Here is a 23,706-nt window from a genome sequence, read left to right on the forward strand (position 1 = left end):
TCCAAGGCCTGCTCTCCAAGAACAGCCCACAGCCTTCGCCACAACCATGTTAGTCAATCTGCATTATTGTAGGGAAATGACTGGACCAATTAATTTTTACAGAGAAAGGGCTTTATTGGGTTCATGGTTTGGAGAGTCCGTCAAAGGTTGGACCCATGGCCTTGGGTCTCTGGCAAGGGCATCCATCATATTAGAACAGGAGGCACAAGAGCAGCAGAAAGGGACCTAAGCACACAGTTCCCTCAAGGAGCATCCTCAGGGACCTAAGGGGCTCCTGTTAGCCCCCCCCCCCAATCTTCCGGGTCCTCCCACTCCTCAGCAGAGCCAGCCTGCCTGTGGAGGACATTGAACATGAACACGTGGTGAGCCTTTGGAGGTGTCATGCCTCTCGAGAGACTGCGGACTAGTGATATCATAGGGCACTGGCATGAACGCTTGCACATGGCTCCTTCTCTGCCTGCCAGAAGACGACTCTGTTGCTGGGTACCTGCCCATCACATTTAGTTGGCATATTTTCATGTCTGAGGCCATTGGACAAATGTCTGGCAGGTTGAGGATGCTTAGGAGATAGTGACTTTGTCCGTGAGAGGCAGGCTTCTTCCTCCTCCTCTTCCTCCTCCTTCCTCCTCACTGGCCGTCCGTCATCCAGATGGTGCTCGGTTCTTGTGTGTTCTTCAAGCAGGGAGGGAGGAGGCGCTGGGCTTCTGGTAGACTTAGGGGAGCTTTCTGACTGTTTCTTTCCTGCGCTATCATTCTCACTTGTTGGGGTCTGATTGTCTCCTGTCCCTTCCTCTTCTCTCTCATTTAGGATCTGATCGAGAAAGTTGTCATCCTCCGCAAAGCTGTGCAGCTCACCCAAGCCCTGGACACCAATGCTGTCGGGGCTCTTCTGGCCGAGAAGCTGAGTCAGTACGCCAGCCTGTTGGCAGCCCAGGGCAGCATCGCCGCAGCCCTGGCATTTCTGCCTGACAACACCAACCAGGTAACTAGTGGCCATCTTCATCATTGCTGGTTTGTTTTGAGGCAGGTCCCTGGCTATCCTGGAGCTCACTTTGTAAACCAGGCTAACCTCAAATGTATAGATATCCCGCCTCTGCTGCCCTAGAGCTGGAATTATGCCCAACTCACATTTTTTTGGTTTTTGTCTTTTAAAGAATTCCATGTTTCCAATCTTGTCTTGAACTTACTATAAAGATGAGGGTGACCTTGAATTTGCCTCTGCCTTCCCAGAGCTGTGATTACAGAGAAGTGCCCCTGGGCCCAGCTGGTCTCCTGTATGGGCGTGTAAGACCTTCTGTCTTAAGACTGCCTTAGACCTCTAGATCATCCAGTCATAAAATTAAACCCTGTGTTCTTAGTATCATAGTTACACATATTTTCTTGTATTTGTTTTGAGATAAGATCTCAAACCTATATGTAGTGAAGGCTGGATTTGATTCCCTGCCCTCCTGCTTCCACCAAGCTAAGTGCAAACTTTAACCAGTAGTTCACAAGATCAGAGGTCGGCTCTCTCCACCCATGTGGGACCCAGAGGGCAAAGTCAAATCATTGGATTTGTTGGCAAGTGCCCTTACCTGTTTGTTGAGCCACCTTGCGGGCTAATCACATATATTCTCTGTTTATTATTCTTTATACTGCTCTTTGGACTTTAATGAACTTCATTGTGAAAAAGAACCTTAATGCTGATGCCTCTTAGTGTCAGAGGATGCTTCACATGTTCATCGCTGTTGTACACCCCCCCCCCCACACACACACACACAGTGAAGTGTGCTTCTCAGAGGGAGCTGCACTGACAAAGCGCCTGGCTGTGCAGAGTGGCTCCTTGCACTCCCTGTGCCTGGGGCCTGGTGAGGCAGAGGTGGGCGGGTCCCTGGAGCTGCTGCCAGCCAGTGTGCGTGAGGCCCTGTGTGCGTGTGTCATAGAGACAGAGGCACACAGAGCGCACTGCCCCGGAGGCTCGGAGACAGCATCAGGTCTCTGGGAGCCAGAATTGCTGCTCGGAGCTGACTTGGGGCCCTCTGGATGAGCAGTCAGTGCTGAGCTGTCTGTGCAGCTCCCCTCCCCAGCAGCCTTAAACTGGCAACCAATTTATTAGACTTTATAATTTTCAAGATAGATGGAGAGATGAGCTGGAGAGATGGCTCAGCTGTTAGGACCACTGAGTGGACTTCTAAACAACCCACAGGGTATCCCACAACCACCTGTTCCTCCATCCTAGGGACCTGTCACCCTCTTCTGACCTCCGCGGTACTAGTTAGGACAGTGCACAGACAAAACACACTGCAAGCATAAAATACACAAACTTATTTTTCCTTTTTTGAGACAGTCTCTCTATGTAACTGTAGCTGTTCTGGAACTTTCTCCATAGACTAGACTGGCTTTGAACTCACAGGGATCTGCCTGCCTTTGCCTCCTGAGTGCTGGGACTAAAGGCAGTGCCGAAAGCATTTCTGAAGCCTTGTAGCCCATTGCTTTTTACATTTTTGTCAGTTTCTAAAAATGTGTGTATTATACATATTCTCTCTCTCTCTCCATATGTGTGTGTGTGTGTGTATGTATATATATATATATATGTATTTATGTAGTATATATGTATGTATGTATGTATATAGATAGATTTAAATTTTATAGATCTGTGTAGCTGTGGACCCAGGCTTGGGTCTAATGTCTTTCTAGAGTGTCTCTCAGTTCATCTGTCCTCCTCTTGCCTTCAGTAGCTGTGGCAGTTGATGAGCCCCTTTCCATGTGTTTCTTAAAGTAGTCCTGTGACTGGAGAGCACCGTTACTTTGCCATAAAACAGCCAAAGAGCAGCGAGGATTCGGCACTGAACAGGTGTCCTAACCAAGAGGGCCATAGGTCCAAACCCTGCCTCTCAAGGGACAAGTCGTACTGTGTGCCCTTGATGCCAGTCTAGGATGTTAACTCATGAGTAGCATGTCTTTTCTAGAATGCTCGACATAAGAACTTTGAAGGGGTCTCTTGAAGAATGTTCAGATTACTTCAAGAATAATCAATGTGCTCCCTATAGCTGGATCAATTCACAGTTTTGTTTTCTTCCACTTTCTACAGCCAGATATTGTGCAGCTGCGTGACAGACTCTGTAGAGCCCAAGGCAAGCCTGTGCCGGGGCAGGGATCATCTGAGAGCCCGTATGAGAGACAGCCGCTCTCCAAGGGCAGGCCTGGACCAGTTGCTGGCCACCCGCAGATGCCCAGAGTTCAAACTCAGCAATATTATCCCCATGTGAGTGATATGGTCCAGGTGATGTGGAACCGTGTGTGCGCGTCTGTCCAAATGGATGGTTTTAATGTGCTTGGGAAAAGATGCAGTGAGAGTGCACGGGGCAGATTGTGTCGGACCCTGCTTCTCAAAATCACCTCTTTCATGCAGTTATATCTGTTTGGTTTAGTTCTGTTTTGAATCTCCCTAGCGAGACTGTTTCTTCAGTCTCAGTCAGGCCTTGTACGTGTACCTCTGCCCCCTCACTTCTACTGGGCTCATTTACCAAAGTAGCAGGGAAAGTGGTGAAAATGAGTTAATGCCTCAGCTTGTTTTTGAAGGCCGTTTCTGGGAGGTTTTTTCCATCACCTGGGTAAGCTCATCGTGTCCTCTGTATCCACACACTCAGGAGACGTAACCCGGACACAAACGCTGAGTAAAGAGAACGGACTACAGGCTGTGAAGCGTTGGAATAGGATTGCTGGCTTTATTTACTCTTGTGTTTCTGCCATAAAATGTGATTGTGTTGGTTTTTACAGTTTCATATGCAAACTGTATGTACAGACCAACACATAATCTTTTCTTTTCCTTTCCTTGACAGTGTCTTACCATGTAAGCCCTCGATGGCCTGGAACTTAGTATGTAGATCAGGCTGGCCTTGAATTCATGAGATCCACTTGCCTCTTTCTCCAGAGTGGTGGGGTTAAAGTGTGTGCTACCACACAGTGCCCTTCCTTCATATGCTTAAATGGAAGGTACTTTTTAAAAATAAAGTATAAATAGTCTTGACTGTTAATGAAGTTGACATTTCAGTTAGAACAACTTGGTGATAGAGTCAACAGGATTTTATTTTTTCATTATAGGAAAAGTAAATCTAGACGGCCAGGGATGGCGCACACCTGTAATCCCAGCACTCTGGGAGGCAGAGGCAGGCGGATTTCTGAGTTCGAGGCCAGCCTGGTCTACAGAGTGAAGTCCAGGATAGCCAGAGCTATCCAGAGAAACCCTGTCTCGAAAAAACCCAATCCAAAAAAACCAAAAAAAAAAAAAAAAAGAAAGAAAAGAAAAGAAAAGTAAATGTAAAATCGTGAGGGACCTGGATCAGTTAACGCTCTCTTTCTTGTACCTTGAATCAGTCCTTCTTCAGAACTGAACAAGAACAGTGCTCAATCAGACTGTATGCAGATCAGCTTTACCCTGTAGAGCACTGTGTTTCTGGGTGCTTCCCCCATTCACTGTGCAAGCACTCACTGCAACTCTCGGTGAGTGTCTGGCATCAGGCTTGCTGTGGCATTATTCCTGGGAAACAAGCTGCACAATTCTCTACCCTTATGGACATTGCACTTAGAAAGCTGTCATGGAAATGCAGGTGAAATGTTGACCAGGTCAACAGAGAGGAGGGTGGGATGTCACAAGACCTTGCAGGGTTCAAGGCCCAGAGGTGTCATCTGTGCCCTGCACAGCTGGCTGAAGGCTAACGGCTCAGATGTCTCCTGAGGTGCTAATAAGGCAGGGCGTGCTGCACTCGGGGAGGCGCGTGTGCCTTTGCCTTGTCTCTTTCTGAGAAATGTTGAGAGCATTTACAGACTGTTGGGTTTGTTGGGCATAGTAGTGCAGCACTTGCATATTCAGTTCACTCGGGGGGTGGGTACAGGCAGAGCTCTCTGAGTCGGAGGCCAGCCTCCTCGAGGCCACAGCAAACCCCAGGTCAACCAGAGCTACGTAGCAAGATCCAGGCTCAAAATAAAACAGCAAAATCAGAAAATAATTGTTTCACTTTTACCAATCTTGTATCTTAAGAAAAGCAGGTAAATTCCATCAAATGAACAGGGATTTTCTTGCTGCATGGATGAGGTCGGTGGTGTGGAGTTTTAAAAGCAGTGTTTGCAGGTGGAAGGGGAGGAAAAGAGGAAAATTATTTTATATGCATATGTCTGTGCTGGAGTTCTATAAAGATTTGCGTACCAAAAAGGATTTTGATGGCTTGAACCGGTTTTAGGAAGGCCTGGAGAAATGGCTCGGCAGTTTAAGAGCACTGACTGCTCTTCCAGAAGTCCTGAGTTCATTTCCCAGCAACCACATGGTGGCTTACGACCATGATCTGTAATCTGATCTGATGCCTTCTTCTGGTGTGTCTGAAATAAGTTTTTAAAAAAGAAGGTTTTAGAAAAACTTTTAGACTGAACTTGAGAGTAAGCAGCCTGGGGTAGTAGAGGCCAGCTCAGCCCTAACCCTGTCCTCCGAGTCGGCGTCGTGTGGACCTTAAAGTCAGCTCTAAGGAGGGCTCAGGGTGAGCCAAGTCATCTGGACTGTGGGATTTGGCTGGGTGTTCTGAGGGAAGCATACCTACTGCCTGTGACGGGCTCGGCGGGCCTGTCGCTGGTCAATAGCAGCATGGAGATGGGCACTCAGGTTCCCGCCCAAGGGTCGTCTTTCTCTACTAAGGACCTCTTCCCACTCTCTCTTTTTATTATTTACTTATGTATTTATTTATTCATTTATTATGTGTTAATGTTTTACCTGCATGTACACCAGATCCCCTGGGGCTGGAGTCACAGATAGTTGTGATCTGTCCTGTGGGTGATGGGAATTGAACCCCAGTTCTCTGGAAGGGTAGCCAGTGTCTTTAACCACTGAACTACCTCTCCAGCTGCCTCATTCACTTTCAGATGAGCTGCTTCTTGTGCTGACTGGGGTTTTCACACTGTCTTTCCTGCCTCCCTCCAGCTATTTGGTTGTTTTTCCTTTGGAACCAGGCGGCCTGGAAGCCATTGCCTTGCTATGTGTAATCTCACTGCTTTGACTTTTGCTTCGCATCTTGCTATTAAGCCCTTTTGAGTTGTTTGTTTTCTTCTTTTAACGTTTTTATTTTTTATTTTCTGTGATTGGTATTTCTTTGTTCAATTCAGGTTAGAATTGCCCCTACTGTCACTACCTGGAGTAACAAAACTCCCACTGCCCTCCCCAGCCAGCCACCTGCAGCCTCTCCCTCTGACACACAGGTATATCTGCTCACTGACTATATATAACACTATATAGAGCTATCACCTGATTCTATAGATGATTAGATATGCTCTCCCCTCTCCCTCTGTTCTCTCCAGCCCCTTCTCTGCATCCATCTGCCTGCTCGGTGCATTTTATTGCTTGTGGGATACAGCTGCAATTTCTAGTGCTATTAATTTATTCTCTTGCCCTTCTCTTCTTCTGCAGTTCTAAATTTACTTGAGCTAGAAAAATCTCAACCAAGGTTCAAATAATGGTTTAAATTGAATTTTCTGAAGATGTTTCTCTTTCTTGTAAGAATGCAGAAATGGAAGAAAACCAAAAGTCCCCTTATGCTATTTATCTCGAGAGTCCGGAGCAGTCAATGGGAGTTAGTAGAGATGAAACTTGCGGTGTTACCACAGTGCTCTCCACCCTGTTGTAGAAGAGGCCTTGCTGCTGCCGTCCGTTCTCTGCAGTCAGTTTGGACCTTTAGATCACTCAGAACGGGTTCCGAGCAAGATAGGATAGGCCAACTGCAGTTTCCTCATATAATAGCTTAAAAAAATAACACCCATTCCATTTCAGAGACTGCAGGGCTACTGGTGAGACTTGGTCCCAAATATAACCTTCCTGTTTACTCTATTCCCATTCCCAGGGAGAAAACCCTCCGCCTCCAGGGTTCATAATGCACGGCAATGCTATCCCAAGCACCACCGCCCCGTTGCCTACGTCTCCAGGCCATGTGCACAGCCAGCTGCCACCTTACCCACAGCCGCAGCGTAAGTAACGGGGCCTTGGGCCTTGGCGCCTTCACAGTAGCCTGCCTCCCTTCATGTACTTAGTGGCAGCTAAACCATGGTCCAGTCCGTTTTGACAGGTAAAATCAGGGGGCCTAGGGTGTCGCTCAGTGCGACGGCTTGCTTCGATAGACCAGGAAAGGGGGAGGTGTTTAGAGTCTGTGCTAGGAAGTGGCTGCTGTGTCACCCTGTTCAGCGCAGTGGTGCCCTCTGTTCCTGGGTCATGTGAGGCCTGTAAAATGAATAATGTGTCTTACGGTTTGGTATAGACAAAGACAGCTGCAAAAATTAGCCAGTATATTCTTTTTCTTCAGGCAACTTGACACACACCACAGTTTTGGCAAGTTAGTTCATTGGACATTTGTGGTTTTGTTTATTTTTTTTTATATTTATTGTTTTATTATTGTTGGTTTCCATTTTATTTATTATTGTTGGCTTTATTTATTAGTGTAGGCTTTTAAAAATGAATTAGCTTTACAGCAAAATTGAGCAGAAAGTACAGGGTGTACACACATGTTCACCCACACAGAAAGTACAGGGCATACACGTGCTCACCCACACAGAAAGTACAGGGCACACACACATGCTCACCCACACAGAAAGTACAAGGCACACACATGCTCACCCACACAGAAAGTACAGGGCACACACACATGCTCACCCACACAGAAAGTACAGGGCACACACACATGCTCACCTACACAGAAAGTACAGGGCACACACACATGCTCACCCACACAGAAAGTACAGGGCACACACACATGCTCACCCACACAGAAAGTACAAGGCACACACATGCTCACCCACACAGAAAGTACAGGGCACACACACATGCTCACCCACACAGAAAGTACAGGGCACACACACATGCTCACCCACACAGAAAGTACAGGGTTCACACATGCTCACCCACACAGAAAGTACAGGGCACACACACATGCTCACCCACACAGAAAGTACAGGGCACACACACATGCTCACCCACACAGAAAGTACAGGGTTCACACATGCTCACCCACACAGAAAGTACAGGGCACACACATGCTCACTCACACAGAAAGTACAGGGTTCACACATGCTCACCCACACAGAAAGTACAGGACACACACACATGCTCACCTACACAGAAAGTACAGGGCACACACATGCTCACCCACACAGAAAGTACAGGGCACACACACATGCTCACCCACACAGAAAGTACAAGGCACACACATGCTCACCCACACAGAAAGTACAGGGCACACACACATGCTCACCCACACAGAAAGTACAGGGCACACACACATGCTCACCCACACAGAAAGTACAGGGTTCACACATGCTCACCCACACAGAAAGTACAGGGCACACACACATGCTCACCCACACAGAAAGTACAGGACACACACACATGCTCACCCACACAGAAAGTACAGGGTTCACACATGCTCACCCACACAGAAAGTACAGGGCACACACACATGCTCACCCACACAGAAAGTACAGGGTTCACACATGCTCACCCACACAGAAAGTACAGGGCACACACATGCTCACCCACACAGAAAGTACAGGGTTCACACATGCTCACCCACACAGAAAGTACAGGACACACACACATGTTCACCCACACAGAAAGTACAGGGCACACACACATGCTCACCTACACAGAAAGTACAGGACACACACACATGCTCACCCACACAGAAAGTACAGGGCACACACATGCTCACCCACACAGATTCTTCGTATCCTGCTCCACGGTAGTGTATGTTTTGCAGCCATGAACAAATGATGCTCTCTTGTTGTGCCAAAGCTAAGACTTTATGTGTGTACAGTCTTAGATTTGTCTGTTCTTTGACAAAGAGAGCAGTTACACTTGAAAAAAATAAAACATGCACCGAGGCACGGGGATGCAGGCCTTTAATTCCATCCCCGGGGCGTAAAGGAAGGAGTTTGTGAGTTTGAGCCCAGCCTGGTCTACATAGCCCCTCTCCCCTGCCCCTCTTCCTATCCCTCGCCCCCCCCCCCGCCCCTCTCCCCTGCCCCTCTTCCTCCTCTTCCTATCCCTCTCCCTGCCCCTCTCTCCTCTCCCTTCTCCCTGTCCCTCTCTCCTCTCCCTTCTCCCTGTCCCTCTTCCCTTCTCCTCTCCCCTATGTGTCTCCCCCCTCCCCGCCCCTCTTCCTATCCCTCTCACTGCCCCTCTCCCCTCTCCTTTCCCCCCTCCCCACCCTGCCTATGCAGTGTTAGGCTCTGTCAGATGTTTGAGGGTGGAGGCTGAAGTCAGCTACCAACATCATCTAGGGTTTTCCAGACAAGTGCAGGCTCTGGGCCCACAAGTTCTCATGGCGCCATCTGGTGGCTCGCGGCTCTCTGCAGTCTTCACAGCAGCAGGCACTCTCAGAGAAGGGTCAGTCCTGTCGGCTCTTGGATCTGACGTCCATGTCTCTCCGAGGGAGCATGCTAAGGCTTTGTGTTGTTACTGTTTTTCTGTGTATCTTTGAGTTGCTGGAGATGGAAGCCAGGTTGTTCTCCGTGCTAGGCACGTGCTCAGTCACTCAGCTCCATCCCCAGGCATAAGTGCCAGCCGTTGGTCTTCCTGTTATAAGGTTAATGATTAAGACCATCTTCTGTGATCTCAGTACTTTTCCTTCCTACTTCAGTGTGAGTAAACATGTAACTAATTACAGATTTCTGTTTCTTCCCCTTGGTGTAGCTTACCAGCCAGCCCAGCAGTATTCCTTCGGAACAGGGGGGTCAGCGGTGTATCACCCTCAACAGCCTGTTGCTCCTCCTGCCTCTAACGCTTACCCTAACAGCCCGTACATACCTCCTGTCGCTTCCTATCCTGGGCAGCCTCCGCTGTACCCGGCACAGCAAGCCTCCTCACCTCCCTCCAGCTCTGCCGCTGCTTTCCCTCCTCCCCCCTCCTCCGGAGCATCCTTCCAGCACGGCGGACCTGGAGCTCCACCGCCGTCCTCAGCTTACGCACTGCCTCCTGGAACAACAGGTACACCGCCTGCTGCCAGCGAGCTGCCTGCGTCCCAAAGAACAGGTCTGCGCTTGGAAGGGGTCTGTCTGCGTGGCCTCCTGAGCGGGGGGCGGGGCATTATCTCCAAGTGTTTGTGAGCGGAGTAACGTGGGTATCGGCTGAGTTTTTATAACAAATTCTAAAACTGCATGAGTGTGAGCCTCCTGTAACGAACGTCAGCCCAGACTAGCACTTCAAAATACTAAACCTGGATAACCTGCTGCTGCACGTGCTTTAAAAGGTAGAAAATTAGTTGGCAGGACAGTGATGGGGGATACTGTCAGGTGAAGTGCAGAGTGTTGGAGGGCGGGGCGGGTAGGGCATCCTGGGAGTTGAGCCGAGGCCTCAAGCGCTAGCGACAGCTCCAGTGCTAAGCTGTGCCTCCAGCCCAGTTCTTTACTTGAGCTGACCAGTGCTCCGCGTTGTTAAAGTGCCCTTGTGGGTGGGCGGCTCACCTGCTGTGAGCCGGACAAGCTTGCTGAAGAGACTTGACTTCTGGAGGTTGACCTCTGACCTCCACAAACACGAGGAAATAAGTGTGAGAAGCTAAGAAATCTTAAAGTAAGGCCCGGGCATCAGCATTTGACAGACATCCCCCTCTTCAGAGTATAATGTGTGCTCACACTAGTGGGGCAGCAGGGTGGAGGAAGACGCGTTTAACCCTGATCCTGAGCTGCTCTGGCAGAGGCTGTTCTGCAGTTTTCTGGTTTAAATGCTAAGAGTAACTCTGATAAAAGTATCATAGTCTGTGGTAGAGGCATTCTTTTCAAATAAATACAATAAATATGGATATAAAATATTTTTAAAATATTACTACCTTTAAAATTTTGTAATTGATCCCAGAATTATAAACTCACCTCTTTCCCCATTTTCTAATATGTAATATTAACATCCAAAGAGCAGAAATTACACACTACAAGGATTTTGGAAATTTGCGTTGTCTTGGCTTTTATCTGTGGAAGTTCAGCTGATGTTTGATACCATATACCACCAACCCCATGTGTAATAAACTGCTTATTAACTAAGAATAATAAGGGATCGACAGAAACTAAAAATTAAAACAGACTGTACTAACTTGCCAGCATCGGTACAGTGTTCACTCACTGTTAACTGAGGTAAGGGTAGTCTATATATGATGGATGGATGCATTGGACAAAGCTGTCCAAAGGGACAGCTTGTACTCTTCGGTCTTGAAGCGAGTGTATCAGACTTCTCAGCTATTGCTTACAGATGTTTTTTGGGTTTTTTTGAGACAGGGTTTCTCTGTGTAGTCCTGGCTGTCCTAGAACTCTCTCTGTAGACCAGGCTGGCCTCAAACTCAGAAATCTACCTGCTTCTGCCTCCCAGAGTGCTGGGATTAAAGGCATGCTCCACCACCGCCCGACCTTACAGATGTTTAATATTCTACTTAATAACTGTGGACAAAGTTGACCATGGAAGAGGAGAGCACTGCACACATTTCAGTTACTATACCACAGACACGCCCTAGTAGCTTGATGGTTTAGAAATGGGCACTAGCTCCTAGACTTCCAAATACCCTTTACAATATTTTTTAAGATGTATTTATTTTTATGTATATGAGTATGCTGTGACTGTACAGATGGCTGTGAGCCATCATGTGGTTGCTGGGAATTGAACTCAAGACCTCTGCTCACTCCAGCCCTGCTCACTCCAGTACCCAAAATAACCTTTAAACCTAGATAAGCAACCATTCTGAGCAGCTGGATATGATTCTTCAGTAAAAGATAGGTGTGGGCTCAAGTAAATGCCCTCTTAAGTGGTGCAGAAGTAGAAGGGGAACTCTCTTATTAAAATGCCTTGGGCATGACCTGGCATTTGCTGTATGTCTTGCCCTCGGTCTTCACAACCCTGAGAAGCAATCTCTCAGACTTATAGATTGTGGATGAGGAAACTGGAGCTTCTCAGTATTGCGAGCAGTCTCAGAGCTCACCCGCTGCTGCTCCGGTTTAACCTGGGTCGGTGTCCTCGCAGCGCATTCTGTGCTGGGTGTTGGAGCTCTCGTGTCAGCATAGAGACTTCTCAGTGGTGGGATTACGAGAATTCGCCAGCACCACTGCTGGAGGCTTTTGTCACTGTCCGTAGAAAATAATATTTGCACAGAAAATGAAACTGTGCACAGTATTGTTTTCTGCCGTAGGCAGAAGTATGTTTGCACGTCCACTGTACTGGTGTCACCCGGCTGACAGGCGGAATGGCTAACAGGAAGAGCGCCCACACTGACCTTCCCTGGCGCTCAGCATGCACTGCACATGGCTCACTGCCGGTTCTCCTGCATGTCAGCCTCCCGGACGGCTTAGCTACACTTACCTCACCATGCTTTCCTTTGGATTTCCTGAAGATTTTGTTGAAGTTGCATAATTGTGACTAGAAAGTTTGTCATACTGTAATGTGTCTTGGATCATGAGTTAATGTTTGAGATTTAGAAATTCCAGCTGACCAGTGGGTAATTACTGTTAGATCCTACAGATTTCCAAGTGCTGGGGTTACAGGCATGCACCACCACTGCTAATTATTCAGTTCCTAATGAGAACCTGTTCCCTCTGTAATTGGAATTATCAAAGAAGTAGAGAGGCATAAAAGACCAGTGTATTTCTAAGGAATAGCAAGTAACTCCTACAAAATAAGATTTTGTATGTGTCACATTTTGACTAGCCTCCTGCAGTAGGCTAAGGAGTCTGTAGATCATGCACTAGGAAAGAGTCTGCTGAGCGACTCTGGGCTGCCAAGGGGGTGACCGAAGTGGCGCGCAGGAGATAATCTGAGGTTTCCTCATGGGAGAGATTGTGACACACGCTGCCCCTATTCCTGGGTGAAGTGGCAACAGCACAGGTCCCTGTGGCAGAAAGTGGTCTCCGTGTTACTGTCTAGGCTGAGTGGGTGCTGTTTCCTGTGTCACTGTCTAGGCTGAGTGGGTGCTGTTTCCTGTGTCACTGTCTAGGCTGAGTGAGTGAGTGCTGTTTCCCGTGTCACTGTCTAGGCTGAGTGGGTGCTGTTTCCCGTGTCACTGTCTAGGCTGAGTGGGTGCTGTTTCCCGTGTCACTGTCTAGGCTGAGTGGGTGCTGTTTCCTGTGTCACTGTCTAGGCTGAGTGGGTGCTGTTTCCCGTGTCACTGTCTAGGCTGAGTGGGTGCTGTTTCCCGTGTCACTGTCTAGGCTGAGTGGGTGCTGTTTCCTGTGTCACTGTCTAGGCTGAGTGAGTGAGTGCTGTTTCCCGTGTCACTGTCTAGGCTGAGTGGGTGCTGTTTCCCGTGTCACTGTCTAGGCTGAGTGAGTGCTGTTTCCCGTGTCACTGTCTAGGCTGAGTGAGTGAGTGCTGTTTCCTGTGTCACTGTCTAGGCTGAGTGAGTGCTGTTTCCCGTGTCACTGTCTAGGCTGAGTGGGTGCTGTTTCCCGTGTCACTGTCTAGGCTGAGTGAGTGCTGTTTCCCGTGTCACTGTCTAGGCTGAGTGAGTGAGTGCTGTTTCCTGTGTCACTGTCTAGGCTGAGTGAGTGCTGTTTCCCGTGTCACTGTCTAGGCTGAGTAGGTGCTGTTTCCTGTGTCACTGTCTAGGCTGAGTGAGTGAGTGCTGTTTCCTGTGTCACTCTCTAGGCTGAGTGAGTGGGTGCTGTTTCCTGTGTCACTGTCTAGGCTGAGTGAGTGCTGTTTCCCGTGTCACTGTCTAGGCTGAGTGAGTGCTGTTTCCTGTGTCACTGTCTAGGCTGAGTGAGTGAGTGCTGTTTCCCGTGTCACTGTCTAGGCTGAGTGAGTGAGTGCTGTTTCCCGTGTCACTGTCTAGGCTGAGTGAGTGAGTGCTGTTTCCCGTGTCACTGTCTAGGCTGAGTGGGTGCTGTTTCCCGTGTCACTGTCTAGGCTGGGTGGGTGCTGTTTCCTGTGTCACTGTCTAGGCTGAGTGAGTGCTGTTTCCCGTGTCACTGTCTAGGCTGGGTGGGTGCTGTTTCCTGTGTCACTGTCTAGGCTGAGTGAGTGGGTGCTGTTTCCCGTGTCACTGTCTAGGCTGAGTGAGTGAGTGCTGTTTCCCGTGTCACTGTCTAGGCTGGGTGGGTGCTGTTTCCTGTGTCACTGTCTAGGCTGAGTGAGTGCTGTTTCCTGTGTCACTGTCTAGGCTGAGTGAGTGGGTGCTGTTTCCCGTGTCACTGTCTAGGCTGGGTGGGTGCTGTTTCCTGTGTCACTGTCTAGGCTGGGTGGGTGCTGTTTCCCGTGTCACTGTCTAGGCTGGGTGGGTGCTGTTTCCTGTGTCACTGTCTAGGCTGAGTGAGTGGGTGCTGTCTCACTCTTTTTCTTGGCTTACTTTGTATTTGTTTCTAAGAGAAAACACTTTCAAAAATATGATAGCCGTGGAGCTAGGCGGCTGACCCTCTCTCTCTCTCTCCAGAATCTCTGCTCCTTTGATTCTGGTTCTGGTTTTGAGTCTAACTGTTATGACCTCCGTGCTGTCAATAAGGGATCCTGTGAAAACTGCTGTCCAGATGTACTTGTGCTGCAGCTTGGTGAGAGCAGAGCACTTGCAGGCCTGCTTGGGAACTAGAGAAGCCATCTCGGTCCCTTGTGTTCCGTGAGCTGGGGCAGAGGATAGCCAAGGGCAGGCCGGGGCAGAGGATAGCGGGGGGGGGGGGGGGGGGCAGGCTGGGGCAGAGGATGGGGGGGAAGGCAGGCGAGGCAGAGGATGGGGGGGGCAGAGGGCGCATAGCCGAGGGCTGTTCTCTTGACTCGTGCCCTGCCCACTGAAGCTGGCTGGGTCTGAGAGGTATGTGCAGACATAGACCGGTAGTAGACCTCAGTAGACCCACGTCCGTGCTTCTGAGGTGCTCTGGGCCTGCCCAGCCTAAGAACCTGACAGTGGGCGTAGCGTGTTCAGTGTGTACTCTTACCCTCTGCAAGAGGCTTGACAGTAGCACTGGTGTCACTTAAGAACTTTCTGGAAAGGCAACGTTAGGTCCTACCTTAGCCTCACACATTACTCTACTTGAACAGGTTCTCAGGCAGCATAGGTCCACGGCTTTGAATTATGCCACCATGACACTTGCTGGCATACGGCGGGGAAGTGCTGTGCCCTTAGGATGTGCTGAGCTCCACTGACACCTAGAGAAACTGTCAGGAGAGAACTAGGGAGACACTGTGCTTACATGAAGGATGAGCCTCTGTTAGAGGAGACAGTGCTGTTTTAGAGTTTGTTGCATTTGATAGAACTTAAAGGAATTAATAACAACAAAAACAAAAAAAAGAATGACTTTTGTAATTGGACAGAAGACATTTCACATAACTTCATTTAAGAGTAAGTTTTAGGGCAATTGTGGTAGTACATATTTGTAATTCCAGCACTTGAGAGGCTAAGGGAGGAGGATCATGAGTTTAAGGTCAGCCTGTGCTACTTAGTGAGCAGCCTGGGCTACACTGAGAGCAGACCAGGCTATCTAGTTAGAGACACTGTCAATAAGTAACTTAAAAAATTGTAAAGTTTTGTTCCTTTGAGGTGAGTTTGCTTTTTCTGGGTCCTGTTAATCAGGGAAGAAAAAGTATAAAGTGATAATTTTAGAATGTCTTCCGTGATACTATCTAAGTGACTTTTACATTTTGTCTACAGAAAATCAATTTTTCCAAGACCAGGCATCTATACTGGAAGGTGAATTGGTTGTAAAACATACCTTAGTAAATAATTTAATCATTAAATACAGCTAATGAATGGGCATTAACAATAATGCATGTGGTCAGTATCATTTTTATTTGGCTTCTTAATTGAATCAAATTTTAGAAGTGATTAAATGTATGTAACGACTCCAGCTCTAAATCATGGAAGCTGCCGTCTCAGTGAGCATGACAGGATTGGTGTGTGCAGCTATGAACATGGGGTGGTGGGTTCAGTGATTCCTGTGTGGTGCTCATTCAAGAATGCGTTAGGCAGAAGTGACGCAATAGCTTGGACCGACTCCTGACTGTTGAGAGCCCTGTTGGGCCTGTCTCATGGTGAGCATGTAGGAAGTTCTGTTCAACAACAAAGCAGCTAAGTCCATAGTGTTGAGGGAAAGAGCAGACCTTGTCCACTTTCTTTGGTTTGCCAAGCAGTTTTGTTGTGATATAATAATTTGTATCAGCTCAACAAGCAAAGGGGACAGGGTGAGGGGAGGGTGTTCCCCAAACCAACTCACTGTGTGTCTTCACATGTTCACGCACATACCTGTGCTTTAGCAGCTGTCTGCGTTCATGGCCAGGTATCAGTGGCCAGGCCTGTGATTTGGAAGCTGTCTGACTGTGGCATGTTGCAATGTGCTGGCACTAAACAGTACGCGCTACTCATGGCCGGCTCCGTCTCTTCTTACCTTGAGAAGCCAGCACATTGGGTGTTCAGTTTCTGCGGAAGCCGCTGTGTGTGACCACAGTGTCACAGGGCAGGAAATGATGAGCGTTACTACTGCTATTCCGTGTTTGTCCTGTGTTACTGGGCGTGGGCCCCGGCCTCCTGTTCTGAGCAGACATTCCATCACTGAGTTGCTACCTGGCCTAGAAACTTTTTTTAAAAGATAGAGCCATGTTCAGCATGTGCTGGCGTGTGTGTTGAGTTGCTCTTTTGGCACTAGAGGGCTCTCTCCCCTCTTCTCTGTACATCGAGTGTGACAGAGCTGAGCAGACACACTCGGCCAACCGATTTTTCCTTTATCAGGAGAGGAGAGAGAGCTGACTTTGAAGGCTGGCTGTCAGTTTAGACAGAAGGACTTAGGCCTGAAGTGTAGGACGGTCCCTTTACGTAGCAGTACCATCAGGATATGTTGTCTAAGGCAAGCCCTGTGTGACCCCGGCTGATTGGTGAGCCTGTGTGGCAGTTACCTCACAGTTAAGGAGAACTTTTTAGGGTTCTGAAGGAAAATGTCTTCTGTTCTAGGTCCTCAGAATGGTTGGAATGATCCTCCCGCTTTGAACAGAGACCCGAAGAAGAAGAAGGTAATGGAGGAAGTTCTCTATGCTCCGTGGAGCACAGCACACTTAATGTATATAAAATGCATCCTACCGAGTTTTCTTCTAATCCATGGCAAAAGGAGGGAAGCTAGACAGGGAAGCTCAAAGCCTTACCCTGCGCTGTGAGTGGCGCACGGCTGTGGTCCCCATGCCTGGGAGGATGTGGCAGGCAAGCACAGGGTGATGGCCTAGGAACCTGGGCTTCCTGGCTTGGCCTGTGCTGGCATCTCCTAACAGTGTGCTTGGCAACCTGTGACACTTGGTGCGCATTCCTTGTACAAACTTCCTCTCCAAACAAGGCACCCAGCAGCCTCGGCTCTAGTCCTCCATTGAGCGGCACACGAACCCACTCTGAACAGTGCAGTAGGTTTCTCCTCCCCTTCCTGACCACCAGACTTGGACGACTCTATCCAGTCATGCACTGCTAATTGTCAAGTACAAGAGCAGACAGGCTGATCTAGCCTGGACGAGCATTGGGTTCATGTGTAATAAAGCAGCCCTGTCCACAGGTCAGCCATGGGTGGGCGGAGCTTCCTGCTCTCCGTCTAAGTCTGCACAATTCAGCTTGCATGTGATTAAACCATATTTGCAGTGGAAAGATGATTAAGTAAATTAACCTATCAATCAAAATAGAGAATGAAAGCTACACTTACTAGCCAGGCCCTTGCCTTTGGACCCCAGCAATACCAGCAAGCCTAGGACCACCAAGCAACCTCCTTCGTGTGTCCTGCTGTCTTGTTTGTGACTTGTCTTGACAGTGTTTCTACTCTGCTCTCCCCCACGTCCCAAACTGAGACAGCGTTTCTGTGTACTCCTGGCTGTCTTGGAACTCAGCAAAATCTGCCTTCCTCTGCTTTTTTGCTTTAAATAAAGTTGCTTTACCATGAACCCTTATTTCAGTCTTTAGAATAAGAGGCTAAGGCCATGGAAACCAACAGCCCAGATTCCAGCCATAGTCTGAGGCCAGGCTTGGTCTGACTCTGTAGTGAGAGCCTATGTCAGATGACCTTTCCTTACCCATCCTTACCCCAGGAGAGCTGACAGTGGTGTAAACTAAAGAATGCCTCTTTAAAATTGTCAGCCCCGCAGGCCTCTCAGGCAGCAGGAAGCAGAATTTTTGACTTTGCTGTTGAGTTTTAGAAGTTTCTTTGGTCCTTTGGTATTCTAGCAATAATCATGATTATACAACATTTTTTAATGATTTATTTTATTTTATGTGTATTGGTGTTTTGTTTGTATGTATGTTTGTGAGGTTGTAGGATCCCCTGGAACTAGAGTTATAGACAGTTGTGAACTGTCATGTGCTGGAAAATGAACCCAGTGTCCCTAACCACTAAGCCATCTCTCTAGTCCCTTGCAATACTTTTTTAAAAAAGCATTTCTGATTCCCACCCTCCCACCCCAGTGTGTGTGTGTGTGTGTGTGTGTGGGTTTGCCTGTGCCAGCCATACACTCATAAGTGTGCCACACTGTGTATAGGTCAGGAGACACCTTGTAGAGAGCTGGTAAGTCCCGGAGACTGGACTCAGGTCCTTGGGCTTGCTGGCAATTGTCCACTGAGCCACTTTGCTGTCCCTGTCACAAATAACATTAAGTGAAGAAATGACCTGTATTGATTGTTTATATGTCAATCAGTTTTTACAAACTATTGAGTATAAATAGTGTTTCTTTTTCCTTTCTCAGAAGCTGTATAATAAATTCTTGGTGATTTCATTCTCCAAGAATACAGGCTAGAACAGAGCACTGGGGGACATTAAGTCAGTAAGGAAACCCCAATAAAAAGCTGATAGTAATCTGAAACCTCATCTGCTGTTTTTAGTGCCAAGTAGTAGCTCCATAGTGATCTATGAAACTGGAATTACATCCTGTTGTCATGGAACGTGCACACGTGCACACGGCGCACACACGGAGTGAGTCTGTGGGAGGACAGGGAGATGGCCCTGAGAGAGAGAGAGAGAGAGAGAGAGGCGTCTACTTGGATGCTTTACTCTGCAATTCTGCATCACACTCCCTTTGAAAGAGTATTCTGCTAAGCAATGTAACTGTGGGGTACTCTCAGGCCTTGACTTCTGTTAGCTAAAGAAATGTTTTCCTTTCCTTTTTTTACTTTTGCTACTTTAACTTTTTGTTTTTTTCATCTTTTAAAAGATGCCTAAAAACTTCATGCCTCCTGTTCCCATTACATCACCAATCATGAACCCTTCGGGTGATCCCCAGTCACAGGGCCTGCAGCAGCCTTCAGCTCCAGGGCCACTGTCAAGCCACGCCTCCTTCCCGCAGCCACACCTAGCAGGCGGCCAGCCCTTCCACGGTGTACAGCAGCCTCTTGCTCAAGCAGGCATGCCACCGTCCTTCTCCAAGCCCAACACTGAAGGGGCCCCGGGAGCTCCCATCGGAAACACCATCCAGGTATCAGTGGATCTGCGGGAGTGCACGGGGAGCAGGCTTGGTCGGTGACTCGAGCTCGTCAGGGTTTTCAAATGGCAGCTTCATTCTAAGAGTCTGATAGTACATGTCTGTCACTTTATAATGGCGTGGCCATGCATGAGCTGTTGGGGAGTGTGTGTTTACTATGTCTCCATAAGTACAGTGTTTTCATAATCTAGTCAGGACACAAGTTAAGATTGGCTGTATCTGACTGAGACTGCTAAGCAGAAGCTGCTCTTATAGGTTTTTCCTTTTAAAATGCTTAGTAAAACTGTTAGGAGTTATGTCATTTAGTGTGTACACTTAATACCTCCTAGGCTAAGCTCAGTGTGGTAACACACATTTTCAGGTAGATCTCTGGGTTCAAGGCCACCCAGGTCTACAGAATGAATTCCAGAACAGCCAGTGCTACACAAAGATACCCTTTCTTAAAAAAACCCTAAGTTAGCCTTACCTCTAGATAGGGAGACACGTTTGTGTATGCTTTTCACAGAAAATGTTAATTGGCAGTGTCCCAGAAGTTAAAACCTTGTAGCACGTTTCCGAGTCTACCTGGAAGGACAAGGGTGTTTTGACTCTACATCCGAGTGTAAAGAGCTGGGGTCAGCGCTCACTGTGAGGAACATGACAGCCGGCCTGGGAAACACTGGCTCTGCTGCCTCTCCTCAGCCATGCACACTGGCCGAGGGGGAGAGCATCCTGCCCTAGACACCTCCAAGACTGCAAGTGTGGCGCCGCCTGGTCTTACTCAGTGTTTGGCCAGGACATTATGGCTTCCCATCCTTAATGGATAAGGGCCAACAGTTAGCCCTCTCCAGGACTCCTGCACTGAGTCCTCTCCACGCCAGTCTCACTGGCCTCCCTCTGTCCCCTCATATGACCTGTGGCCTTTCCTGTCTATAGTCTAGAATGATTTTCTCTCCTTAGTTAAGTGGTTAGCCAAGCTCATCTTATGTATCTGAGTTATAGTGTCTTTGAATTCCTGTAAGCATTAACTTTTTAAAAACTTTATTTAGTATTTTTCTTCACTTTACATCTGAATTGCTGTCCCAGTCCTTCCTCCCACAGTCCCTCCCCTCCCCCTTTCCTTCTCTGAGAGAGTGGAGTACCCCCTACCCAGGTATCCCCCAACCCTGGCACATCGAGTTTCTGCAGGGTTAGGCGCTTCTCCCACTGAGGCTGGACAAGACAGCCAAGCTAGGGACGCAGGCTCCACAGACAGGCCACAGCTTTAGGGACAGCCCTGCTTCAGTTGTGTGGGACCCACATGAAGACTGGGCTGCGTGTGCTACATCTGTGGGGGATGGGGGGTGCAGCATCAGCTTACTGTGGGTAGGTACACTGTCACACACCTTACTGTGTGGGTAGGTACACTGTCACACACCTTACCGTGTGTGGGTAGGTACACTGTCACACACCTTACCGTGTGTGGGCAGGTACACTGTCACACACCTTACTGTGTGTGGGCAGGTACACTGTCACACACCTTACTGTGTGTGGGCAGGTACACTGTCACACACCTTATTGTGGTTAGGTACACTGTCACACACCTTACTGTGTGTGGGCAGGTACACTGTCACACACCTTACTGTGTGTGGGTAGGTACACTGTCACACACCTTACCGTGTGTGGGTAGGTACACTGTCACACACCTTACCGTGTGTGGGCAGGTACACTGTCACACACCTTACTGTGTGGGTAGGTACACTGTCACACACCTTACCGTGTGTGGGTAGGTACACTGTCACACACCTTACCGTGTGTGGGCAGGTACACTGTCACACACCTTACTGTGTGTGGGCAGGTACACTGTCACACACCTTACTGTGTGTGGGCAGGTACACTGTCACACACCTTACTGTGGTTAGGTACACTGTCACACACCTTACTGTGGGCAGGTACACTGTCACACACCTTACTGTGTGTGGGCAGGTACACTGTCACACACCTTACTGTGTGTGGGCAGGTACACTGTCACACACCTTACTGTGTGTGGGTAGGTACACTGTCACACACCTTTCTGTGTGTGGGCAGGTACACTGTCACACACCTTGCCAGTTTGAAGCTTTTCTGCTTTCCCAGTGGCCTGTGAACCTTCTTAGGACTGAAGTCATTTCTATGTCGGCTCAGCAGTGCGTGGCCAGCTCCAGTGCATCACTGCCTGGTGTCTTTTGCGTGAGTGAAAGAATGAACTGATGAGGAGAAGGGCAGCAGACGAGAGTCCATGCTTGCCCTCCATCGCTGTCACTAGGCAGTGCCACCACACTCCGCTCGGTCTTACCCTTTGGCTTCATCTCACAGGTTTTCTGTAATCAGCCCCCTTTAAGAAGAGTAAAGGAGTAGTCAGGTGTGGCCCACAGTTGTAGCACTTTAGAGATTAAGGTAGGAGAATCCCCATGATTTCAAGCTAGCCTGGGTGTTACAGCAAAACCAAAGCAAACTGTAAAGGGGATAAAAGCGTAGCAGAATACACAAATGAGGGACTGTGTGTAACCATCAGGTACATCAGGGCGTGTGTGTATGTGTGTGTGTCCAGTGCAAGAATTGATCCCCAGGCCTCACCTGTATTGGACAGGCAGTCGGCTTAGCCAGGACCCAGGCCTTAGTGTGTACAGGCTAAAGCTGTCCAGGGAGCACTAGCGCCTCCTACTGGCATCTCATCCAGTTCTTCACAAACCCCTGAGTCACATGTTAGACCTTCACTTTATTTTTAACAGATCTGCCTCCAAAGGCGGTTGGTTCTCTTCACATAGAGTGAGGATTTGTATATAATGCACTTTCTGCTCCTTACATAGAATGAGGACTTTGTGTATAAAGTACTTTCTGGTCCTTACTTACTGTTTTTATAACATTAATTCTTTCAGCATGTGCAGGCTCTGCCAACAGAAAAAATTACCAAGAAACCTATTCCAGACGAGCACCTCATTCTAAAGACTACATTTGAGGACCTTATCCAGCGCTGCCTCTCCTCAGCCGCAGACCCCGTATGTCTTCTTTTTTCAGTTTACTTAATACTTAAGTACAAATATAACCTCTGCTCGAGAGTTGGGTCAGCACTGTTACTATTGGGGAGAACCAGGTCTCATTCCCAGCCGCCACATGGCAGCTCACAGCTGTCTGTAACTCTACTCCCAGGGGCTCTGACGCCCTCTTCTGACCTCTGAAGGCACTGCACATGTGTGGTGCACACACATGTAGGTGAAACATGTGTATACTTAAAACTGTAAAATAAATTTGTTTAAAACCTTCTTTTTAAAGTCCTTTGTGGTGCTCCTTCATTATTGAAAGTGGTCAGAGCTACCTCCACTGCATTGATAAACAGACCCTCAGCATCCTGAGTGCAGGATTCACGTGTAACTCCTGTTTTCCTCTCCTGTAGCAAACCAAGAGGAAGCTAGATGACGCCAGCAAACGCCTGGAGTTCCTGTACGACAGGCTCAGGGAGCAAACGGTAAGGTTCGGGAGGTGGCGGTGGACTCTGACAGGCCATGACTCCTTGTTGCTAGTAAAGTGACTCACCAGCACTCACTCTGCGGGATGGCGAACTTGTCACGTAAAGTCTGGAATGGCTCTCCCAGATCCCGTTGTGTGGGGTGGGGAGAGACCGGAAGAGGCGCAGCCCGCCCTTCTTATAACAAACATCAGAAATGCAAACCGGGCTGTGCTAGCCTAGGGTACCTGACCTAAGCCCATTTTACATGGCCCATGTCAGAGACCAGAGACACCGCAGGTACCCAATTTTCTAGAGAAGACTCTCTCGTCTCTCCGGAGTCTAAGACTCTTGATTTCTCCCACAACAGCTGATATAGAAAGGAAAAACCAGTTGTCACTGCCAGTTGGTCAGGGTAGTATTCTATGACTGTGAGAAATCACAGCGAGGAATCACTGTGGTCCTCGTGAACTGACTTGCTGAAGCCAGGGGTAGCAGCATGGGCCAGAGATTCCACTTCCTGGTGAGAGGATCACCTGAGCCCAGGAGTGTGAATCCAGCCTCGGCAACACAGCAAGAGCTGGTTGCAAAGAAAAAAAGCAAAACTTTTTAAATGCCAGAAGAGAAGGTAGACTTATTAAAAGTGATTAAAGTCTGGGATGTGGCTCTGGTTAGCACTCGACCAGCACATTGACAATCCAGGTTCCATCCCCATCATCACTGACAACCCTGGGTTCCACCCCAGTCATCACAAAAGATGGAAAGAAAAACTAGTTAAGAGCTGGTGAATTGCATTGTATGGCCTTGAACTCAGAAGAGGACAGCAGGTTCAGGATCTGCTGTAGAAAAAGCTTCAAGTCGCTGG

General features: G+C 48.4%; 1 protein-coding gene and 2 long non-coding RNA genes across 30 annotated transcripts in view; all 3 read left to right on the forward strand.

Moving 5' to 3' along the window:
• Positions 1–23,706, forward strand: part of Sec31a (SEC31 homolog A, COPII coat complex component) — a 59,720-nt gene that overhangs the window by 35,098 nt on the left and 916 nt on the right. For 6 of the 21 annotated variants that reach the window (XM_052199423.1, XM_052199420.1, XM_052199426.1 and 3 more), the window contains 9 exons: positions 809–982; positions 3,071–3,244; positions 6,130–6,222; positions 6,861–6,984; positions 9,701–10,039; positions 16,911–16,969; positions 19,133–19,393; positions 22,276–22,395; positions 22,791–22,862. In XM_052199423.1, coding sequence (XP_052055383.1) covers positions 809–982; positions 3,071–3,244; positions 6,130–6,222; positions 6,861–6,984; positions 9,701–10,039; positions 16,911–16,969; positions 19,133–19,393; positions 22,276–22,395; positions 22,791–22,862 — 1,416 coding nt within the window. The remainder of the gene's footprint in view (positions 1–808; positions 983–3,070; positions 3,245–6,129; positions 6,223–6,860; positions 6,985–9,700; positions 10,040–16,910; positions 16,970–19,132; positions 19,394–22,275; positions 22,396–22,790; positions 22,863–23,706) is intronic. The other 15 variants (XM_052199429.1, XM_052199433.1, XM_052199431.1 and 12 more) reach the window with 5 other exon arrangements.
• Positions 10,046–14,623, forward strand: LOC127696604 (uncharacterized). Of its 4 annotated transcripts, none has more exons than XR_007980271.1 (3): positions 10,046–13,385; positions 13,452–13,524; positions 13,560–14,623. It is a non-coding gene; the product is annotated as an uncharacterized LOC127696604 (long non-coding RNA). The 4 variants fall into 4 exon arrangements; XR_007980273.1 differs by having other exon boundaries at positions 13,452–13,489; XR_007980274.1 differs by having other exon boundaries at positions 13,452–13,485.
• LOC127696605 (uncharacterized) lies at positions 19,405–22,234 on the forward strand. Of its 5 annotated transcripts, XR_007980279.1 has the most exons (4): positions 19,405–20,915; positions 20,946–21,013; positions 21,182–21,377; positions 21,446–22,234. It is a non-coding gene; the product is annotated as an uncharacterized LOC127696605 (long non-coding RNA). The 5 variants fall into 5 exon arrangements; XR_007980275.1 differs by lacking the exon at positions 21,446–22,234 and having other exon boundaries at positions 21,182–21,432; XR_007980278.1 differs by lacking the exon at positions 21,446–22,234 and having other exon boundaries at positions 21,216–21,424.

Source organism: Apodemus sylvaticus, chromosome 11, assembly GCF_947179515.1.
Source record: "Apodemus sylvaticus chromosome 11, mApoSyl1.1, whole genome shotgun sequence".
NCBI classification, from domain to species: domain Eukaryota; kingdom Metazoa; phylum Chordata; class Mammalia; order Rodentia; family Muridae; genus Apodemus; species Apodemus sylvaticus.